We start from the raw sequence: 8725 nt of genomic DNA, 5'->3' as shown, positions 1-8725 counted from the left end.
CAATAAGTCCATTCCTCAGAAAAAATATCAATTAGATTAATTTGGAGACAGCACCCTTGACGTTATGTTGACTCACGTTTGCAGCTGCAACTGTGAGCATGCTGAATGTCTGTTAGCCATTGTTTGTATGTGTGTGCAAATTTAAGCATATGACGTACGCATACTGTAGTCATAATCCAAGAAGAATCTGCAGCTACTATTCTTTATTTTTGAGAACTTCTTATTTCGGTATGAAAAGGATGATATGGGGTAACACAAAATACATTTCAGAACCTCCCTCCTAGGAAAATTAATTATAAAATGCGCCTTTAACTACAAATTTTGTAGCCATTACTTCTTTGTCATATCTGAAAGCCAGTTTATCTTTCCCCACCTAATATTGATTTTCTCGACAAGGTACTGAGATATGATTTAGCTAGCTGTAAACTCATTAATTTTTTTTCAGCGTAAATACCAATCATTGATTGAAGTAAGTTAAATATTCATAGTAATACAGTATATCTTAAATGGCAGATTCTGAAAGTGTAATTTCAGCTACGACAGGAACAGACCAGCAAGATGATCCACTTCTTGAATTAAGTGATGAACAGCTGTTCCAGCTAGTTGAACAAACCATGTATGTACTGTAAATATACACAAATGACTTATTTTAGAAGAGTTGCTAATTTCGTGATAACAAGTCCTAACAGATCTTCCTCAATGTATAGCAAATGCAAAATAAAAAACAGTATATAGTTTGGCACTCTGAAGGTTAACTCTATATTTTTGTACACAAGCTTTCGCAAGCATAAGCTTGCTTCTCCAGGTGTACTGCGAAATGTCAAATTACAAGCTACCCTTCATGCTGTCAAGTTTATTGAGACAATGGTTTTTTAATGTCTCTGGTCTTTTGTTTAAATCACCTTATCAGCCATAACTATTTCAATATGAAGTACTATAGAATCTACACACAGCTAATGACCATACTTAACTTCGCACTAAGGTTTAACTGCGGCTTTTGGTGAAATCAACTATAATAGGTCTTGATACAAATAAATGATTCAAGTTCAGGTACTCAGAAACTTCTGTTTGTATCAACATTCTAAGGCTATAGTTCAACACTTTTCCAGTTCAATAATCTCAAATCATAGTTCATCTATGACATAATAAAAGTAAATTTTATACATTTTTTAGCTAATGACATGAAAACTATGGTACAGGGCCCAATTAGTGACATTTTAATTTTCCATTTTAACACTTAGACTGGTGCCTGATTTTCCTATCTGGTCCCAGGTGCCAAGCAATATACACCCAGATTATCATGATATATATTCAATTATGTGTTCTGCATTTTCAATTAAGTTTTCCTGAAATACGTTTGGTTCTGTTGTTAAGCTTTTTTCTGTTATTGTCTCAGATGCAAAGGACGGGAAAACTTGTGGTAGACAATGTGGGCCAGATGTCCAATCTCCACAAGTTACCTCGTTCTTTGCAGTTAACATGTTGACATGAATCTGGTTAAAAAGTTTTATTTGCATAAATTTACCAAATGTGGAAATTCATTTATTTCATGTAGGCTAAAGGTGACTTTAATCAATTTTATACTATTAACATTCAAAGTTTTTGGTCTTTGTCCTTGTTAGGGTTCAAGATAGTTTGGCTCAATCGTAAGTACACCACTGGATCAGATTAGCATTTTTTTAAAACATGCTGCATTGACTTTGAGCAACTTGTATTTTAAATTCCAAAAAGTAATGAATTGTTATACTTTGATGGCATGTTTAATTTTGTAGCTTGGATTGCATTTTTGTTGTGTTAATCGTGGCTTGTTAGTAACTATACGTAGGCATTCTTAATCTAATCATGTGTTTTCCATAGCTGAGACAGAAGAAATATGTTATATATATACAAAGTTACCCACATTTTCCAGAAAGAGTTCACAATGTTTTAAAGCTTCCTTTTCAAACTTTTATTGTTTGTAGAAGAGGAAATGAAGTCATACGTGTTGAAACAGAGATGTTTGAAAAATTTTTCCGAAGAGTTGAACCGAAAGATACCAACAGTTTTCAGCCTAATGCTAATTTTCACACCCCTGTGTCTCACGTACAAGAAGTATGATGTTTTGGAAGCTGTACAGTCTTGCAGTCCAGACTATTTTCTTTTTAGATTTTTAATTCTGTAAATACATATTAATCGAATTCATGATTTTCAACAATAGATGCACGCTCGAGGTTCTCGCAAGCGATCAAAATCAAGAAGCAGTGCCATTGACAAACTTTTACGATTAACTGCAGAACAAAAATGTGACATTGCACAAAGAGAATTAGAAGAACTTCGCTATGAGATAGATAAACTCAAGGATGAATCAGAACGTGTGCTTGACAACTACCGGGTATTGCCAACCAAGTAGTATACCTTTATATTAAATAAGATATAAAACTAAAATTCTAGAATTGCAGGTGATTTTTTTGGAATCATTTATTTACAAAAGAATGGATTTTTTAAATTTATTAGCAACTCATCATAATGTAAATAATTATTTTGGCGTTTCTTCAAGGCTAGCCTAGAAGAAGCAGAACTCCGTGTTACTGAAATAAAGAAAGCAATGTATGAGTTTGATCGTGATATTTGTAAAGGTTCGGTTAACCCCAGAAGTGGAAAAATTGTTGCTGAGAAAGTTGTAAGGTACTACGAAGACAAGCTTCGCTGTCGAGTGAGTGTAAAAATGTCATTAAATGCTTGTAGTGGAAACATGTTTTGCAAGGAAATTGTATTCCCTTTATTGATGAACCATTTTTATGTAGGATACCTTAATTGAAAAATTACGACTAAAGAACTCCACTTTGAAAGTTCAAAAGAAGAAATTACAGCTCCAACTAAAACAGGTTACTGGTAATTTAGATGGATCAGACAATAGCTATTTAATTTTATTAAACTTTTATTTGCATTTAAATACTGAATATATTTTCAGAAAGAAGAAATGGGAGAAGTTTTACATGAAGTTGATTTTAATCAGCTCAAAATAGAAAATCAGCAATACTTGGAAAAAATTGATGAAAAAAATCAAGAACTTTTAAGGCTAAAACTTATGGCGGGAAATACTTTGCAAATCCTAAATCGATTTAAGGTGTGCATTGTGCAAGGATCTGTGTTATTTAGCTTGGACACATTCAATGTCACATGTACAGTCACTAACATATTTAGGACCCCCTCCTTTCACAAACCAAACCTTTTTTAGGCATAGGCAGGGTCACCATTCCGTGCTTATTTCTGAGAAACATGTTTGTTTTCACTTGCGTCCTTATTTTTAGGGCAGAGGTTCCTACTTTGGGCATTTCAACTCCTTTTGTATACCATTTTGTACCAAAGAGATGCCGAAATTCAGAACATGCAAATAATGTCTGTTTTTTTTGTTTTTTGGAAAATTGATTGCCTTCTCCTGTTGTGCACTGTGTAAGGTGGTATTCTTTTTTCGTTTCCTAGTCGTCCTTATTTTTAAGACCAGACTGATGGCAACCCTGGGCATAGGCCATTTTAAGCCTTTAATCTTTTTTGTTTGTTACATTTCCTTGTTTATGGCTGCTTATCAATTATAAATTATAAGAAAACTTATAACAGGCAGACATATGTCGTTTCAAAGTGTACAACATAAATTGGCAGCTTTAGTACATAGAAATAGAAAAATACATTTAACTTCAAGGTATTACAAAGCATTTTTTGAGACATAAAAACCCAAGATTGGGTGGGGAAGCAGGAATTTTAGACGCAGCTTTTGAAAACTTATGTTTTTAAGCCTAAAACTTTTAGATCACTGTATTTAAAAAACATTTTCAATTTTATTTTGCTGAGGTGTGGTTTGCCAAGCAATACAAGCATTAAACAATATGTACATAACAAGGACCACTAATACAATGCATTCCTTGTAGCGCAGGCCAATGCATAGCGCCATACAAACTTGATACACGATACCAGATACATTATAACAACAGCTTATCAAGATTAGAGACTCAACAAAAAAGATGCCTGCCAATCCACTATTTCAAAAGCTTTCAATGTAGTTTTTGTTGTTGATTACATTGATGAAATGGAACTTGTATTGCTTACACTTTAACGTTCATTAGAATCAATCATTGTTTGATACCTCTGAGTGAAATGGTATATGGACCAGGTTTCAGTAATTGTATGTGATTTGTTCGCAGAAAAGACTTCACACACTCACTGCTGAAGCAGAAAAACTACAAAGTGAAATTGCTTCCAGAAATGAAATGCTTATGAAGAATGAAGCTGAAACTATCGTTGTTGAACAGGTTACTCACATCAAAATTTGAATATACAGTATTTATCTGCTATTCTTTACAACTTTTTAAGGTTGCAGTTACTGTATAGGTCTCTTTCCCTAAAAATGTTTTATACAAATTTGTCACTATATGTAGGAGAGAATGGTAGCCGAGAAAAAGAATTTTCAACTTAAAAAACATTTAGCAGACTACAGAGTACCAGATATACAAGAGTATGTTGAGAAAAAGGCAAGTCTTTCTGAACTGCAGAAAACTGTTAAAAGTTGGGAGAGAAAAGTGGAAATCGCACAGGTGATTTATTGCTGCTTGGTTAAGTCATGACTCCCCATCCAAAACTTACACACATAGATTTTTTTCAGATGGCTTTAAAAACCCATCGAAAATCATGGCAACAGCTATGGTCACAAAGTCAGCAGACAGGAAATTGGATGCATTCTGGTGATAGTCATTAAACGCTGCAAAATTGTCCTAACTGAAATCAGCAGCAAAGCAACAAAACGAATACAAACTTTTTGACTCACCAACTTTATTTATTGAAAACAAGAATACCTGCAGGAATTTCAGTAATTTCGTTTTTAAATTGCTTCATTAAAACATGTACCAAATACTTCATAGTTTAACACAGTATTTTTGCGGTGAAAAAACAAAAGAAATATTATTACTCTAGTCTCCAATCTTCATACTACCAAATCATTACTCAAATATCTTGTGGCAAATATTGCTAACATTGCAGTAGGTATGCTACCCGCACAGTTGCTTCCTATTGTAAAATGCAACAAATTGCAAAACCCAAGCATAATTATTCCGTTTCTGACGAGCGCTGTTTGTTGGCTCGCTTTTTGGGTGATCTCCTCGGTGAAGGGGTTCCTTTGTCTGAAACAATGAAAATTACGCTATCAATCAGAGTTAAGGTGTGTAAAAATTTCAGCTATTTACTTTTATATGTATCACAGTAATAAAAGTTCTTGGGCATACTTATTGCTTTCAAGGTTTCCTCAGGAATCCAGTTGTAATCCACAGGGCCATTTGTCGTTCCAGTTTCCAGTTGAACTTTATTGAGGGTTGTAGCATTAGCAGATGGCGTATTTCTCTTTTTACCACGCCTTGATTTACCACTAACATTATGGAATACACCCAAAAGAATGAGTCCACTCATTCCAAGCAACATGAGATACATAAAAAACCTTGAAAAAATAATAGGCGAGTTAAAAATTAAAACAAAATAATGTTAAACTTTGCCCTCTATTTTACATACGTTTCCGTATCCAAGCCTTCTTCATCTTCTATAACTTGCACTGTCTGATTGAAAACCGCATCTCTGTACAGGTTCTCCTCCTAAATACATTGCTCGGAATTAATGAATAGTTATTGTTGCTGCAACAGTATGACCATCAGCATATTCTTACTGTGTCTTTGTAATTGACATTAATTACGAGTCCAAATGATCTTCCTCCTGAAAGTTCTCCTGGTTGAAATTCATATTGAAAAGAGCCTTCATATCCTGCATCAATCATCTTGTTCGGACTAATCACTGTAAACTGAATAGATTGTATTTAGCTTTTTTGAGAGGAAAAGATTCACCTGGGCAAGGTGTCAGTATAGTATTTACTTAAAATGAAATTACATTTTGGATCACGTATGAGAAATCTTGTGGATAACGGAATGAACCGTCAATGGAAGTAATGATGAAGTTGCTGGATCCTTTATTTGCAAAATGAATGTAAGCACTGGCTTTCTTTCCAGCCAAAACAGAAGCTAAAAACAGAGTAAACAAATTTTTACTCAACCAAAGTCAAAAGTATCACCAAAATCACTAGTCTGCTCAGCACAACAAACCACAAACAAAACCTGATTAAATAATATACATGACAAGTCAAAAGCATACGTTCAACACCAGAGGCAAATATAATTGCAGTTTCTGCTTCCTTGTGAGCACTTATGACATCTGGTTCTTCATCTTCCTCACTCTGTCAGAAATTCAACCAAATTAGTGTTACTGATGAATCAATTAACAATTTCTTAAACAGTAACATCATTCTCTTTACAACAGGGGTGTCAAACTCATATTGCAGCTAAGGCTGCAAATAAAGTTTCTGGTACGGTGCAAGTCGCACTAACATATCAAAGATGAGCTTAGCCGAGTTATTTCACACAAATACTATTAATTCTCATATGCAGTCCCTAGCTTGGCTATACCGTTGTTAACTATATACCGGTGGCATTCTTTTCTACTTTATAGTACCCAAAATGACATAGAAAACCATTAACACATAGTAATATCCCAAAGCTTTGTGAATATAACTGCAATTGTTGAGCATCAGCCAAGCTCAATTGAAATCAGATTTACTTATATTACATGCTTTTACTTATAACCAATCGTGTATTGATTCACCTTGGTCATCGTGATGTCACAATTCAAACATGTCATTTGAGTGCCAACATGATGTAACAAAGTTTGCTAGCTGCTTCTGGGTTGATGGTAGGAGTTTGGTTTATATATTATAAAAAATGATTAATTTCTTTCCATACAAAACAAAATTGAGTACATGGTTCGAAGGAGTAATGTTTTGCCTTAAAATTAGAAATGATTTAATGGTCGTAACTGATAAAATCTTTCTTAACTAAGTATAACAAGTTTCTGGATACTTCTAGTATTGTTGACGCACACGGCACACATACATGTGCTTTTTTTTCCCAAAATTTATATCTTGAAGTCTCGGGCTGGATTAAACAATCTTGCAGGTCATTTGTTTGACACCCCTGGTTTAGACAACATTCTTCATCGATCTTACTGCAGAAGGATAGGCAGCTTCTTCTCCATTCTCAGATTCCTCTTCAACAATGCCTTCATCATCATCGTCCTCTGTTTCAATTTCTCCTTCAACATCAGTCATGACCTCATCCTCTGCAGCATCTTCCTCGGCAGAAACTTTAACTTTATGCAAAAATTTCACTCAACAATGAATAACAACATTCTAGGAAACTCTTTGTCATGAAAATCTGACAAGTGGCAAGTTCTAAGATTTTGTTATTATATTTCTTACCATTGCTTTGAAGGAGGGTGATGGTTGGAAGCACCAATAATAAAACAAGCATGAAATGGTATGTTATTTTAAACATGATTAAACTTGATATTCTAACTTAAAAAGAAAATTAGAAAAACACAAAGAAGCAACAAATTCAGTTGGTTTGTTTAAATTAACTGCAATAACTTAAATATGTAACTAGTAATTGATAAGTTAACTTTAGCATGTTCAAAATCGAAACTAATCCTTGCAACTAAAAATTTTATAACAAAACCAAATATTTTTCCATTAACTGCTAAGCACAAGATTATAAGCAACTTGTTATTTTTACGCAAAAGGAACACTAGAACCAAAACAGTAGGAAATTAGGCATAAATCAGAAATTTTGGTCTATGCTGATATCAAACCCTTAAACTTCAAAATCACTTGTGATAACCAACTCATTTATTGATGTTATGGTGATGGTATCATCCTAACTAAGATTAAGCGCACTCAAACAAATCCGAAGAAATTTCGAATTTAATTTCACCCATTAAATCTGAATGACACATAATATCATAAAGGTTGTTTTTAAATCATTCTATTTTGAAAATGTTTTATAACACAAAAATACATTACTAATTGTTTGTTATGTATTTAACATAAAAAAAATATTATTACATCAAAGTAAAAGAGCATTTTTGATACAAAGTTCTTCAGCTGACATTTGGTCAAATTATAGTGTTCCAAAAGTTCTGCTCTTCAAGCCAAACTATGCATTGTTACAAACAGTTACATACTATTAAATGTCTGAATGCCTTTGTATACGAAACACCAGGTAATCAAATTGTGACGTCATCAAACTGCAAAGGCTAGCTTATAGCCTAATGATCGACGATGTCTGCACTAACGGTCGAAATAAATTTACACTCACCTCATATCCCTGTTCCCCATTACCTCCACATTAGACATTACCCCATCCCAACCACCATATATTTTTGCAATTACATACGTTTGCAAATAAAAGATTTGGCTGATAACATAAAATTTGAACATGAAGCCAACTCTCGCTTATACGGTATAATAACAAAACTTCATAGGAAATGCGACTATCGACTACTGCCCGGCGAGCCGCCAATGATCAAACTAAGTTTTCTCTCCAGTGCACGTCACGTCGTGTATTGATGATGTCACAGCGATGAATCCTGATTCAGCATCCACGTTGCAAATTTTTTAACCACTCGCAGCGCTGACATTACCGCAAACATTTGTTTGTGTTCGCACATAGATATCCCAAAATGAAATCCTAATAACTCAGTTCAAGACAGCAAGCAGAGTCATCTACAGTAGTGTAGTAAGGGGCATGGGTGGACAGTACCGCGGTACTGTAGTACCGAATTACTGTACCGCGGTACTTTTTTAATACCGACATTGGTACCGTCG

General features: G+C 34.2%; 2 protein-coding genes across 3 annotated transcripts; one reads left to right on the top strand and one right to left on the bottom strand.

The window, feature by feature from the left end:
• Positions 1-267: 267 nt before the first annotated feature.
• Positions 268-5251, top strand: LOC143452035 (cilia- and flagella-associated protein 263-like). 2 transcript variants are annotated; one of them, XM_076952855.1, is made up of 10 exons: positions 268-396; positions 514-616; positions 1962-2091; positions 2198-2371; positions 2537-2692; positions 2784-2864; positions 2951-3106; positions 4179-4286; positions 4413-4568; positions 4637-5251. In XM_076952855.1, the coding sequence occupies exons 3-10, from the start codon at positions 1996-1998 to the stop codon at positions 4727-4729; spliced, it is 1020 nt and encodes a 339-aa protein (XP_076808970.1). In that variant the 5' UTR covers positions 268-396; positions 514-616; positions 1962-1995; the 3' UTR covers positions 4730-5251. The 2 variants fall into 2 exon arrangements, with proteins under 2 accessions (XP_076808970.1, XP_076808969.1); XM_076952854.1 differs by lacking the exon at positions 268-396 and having other exon boundaries at positions 428-616.
• Positions 4787-8418, bottom strand: LOC143452036 (translocon-associated protein subunit alpha-like). The gene is made up of 8 exons (XM_076952856.1): positions 7322-8418; positions 7070-7212; positions 6163-6244; positions 5902-6032; positions 5684-5815; positions 5533-5612; positions 5253-5461; positions 4787-5150 (listed from the first exon to the last, which is right to left on the bottom strand). Exons 1-8 carry the CDS (start codon positions 7395-7397, stop codon positions 5077-5079), a joined length of 927 nt encoding a protein of 308 aa, XP_076808971.1. The 5' UTR covers positions 7398-8418; the 3' UTR covers positions 4787-5076.
• Positions 8419-8725: the final 307 nt, after the last annotated feature.

Source organism: Clavelina lepadiformis, chromosome 4 (assembly GCF_947623445.1).
Source record: "Clavelina lepadiformis chromosome 4, kaClaLepa1.1, whole genome shotgun sequence".
Classification (NCBI taxonomy): Eukaryota; Metazoa; Chordata; class Ascidiacea; order Aplousobranchia; family Clavelinidae; genus Clavelina; species Clavelina lepadiformis.
The sequence above is the reverse complement of the archived record's forward strand: the minus strand, read 5'-3'. Positions and strand labels throughout refer to the sequence as shown.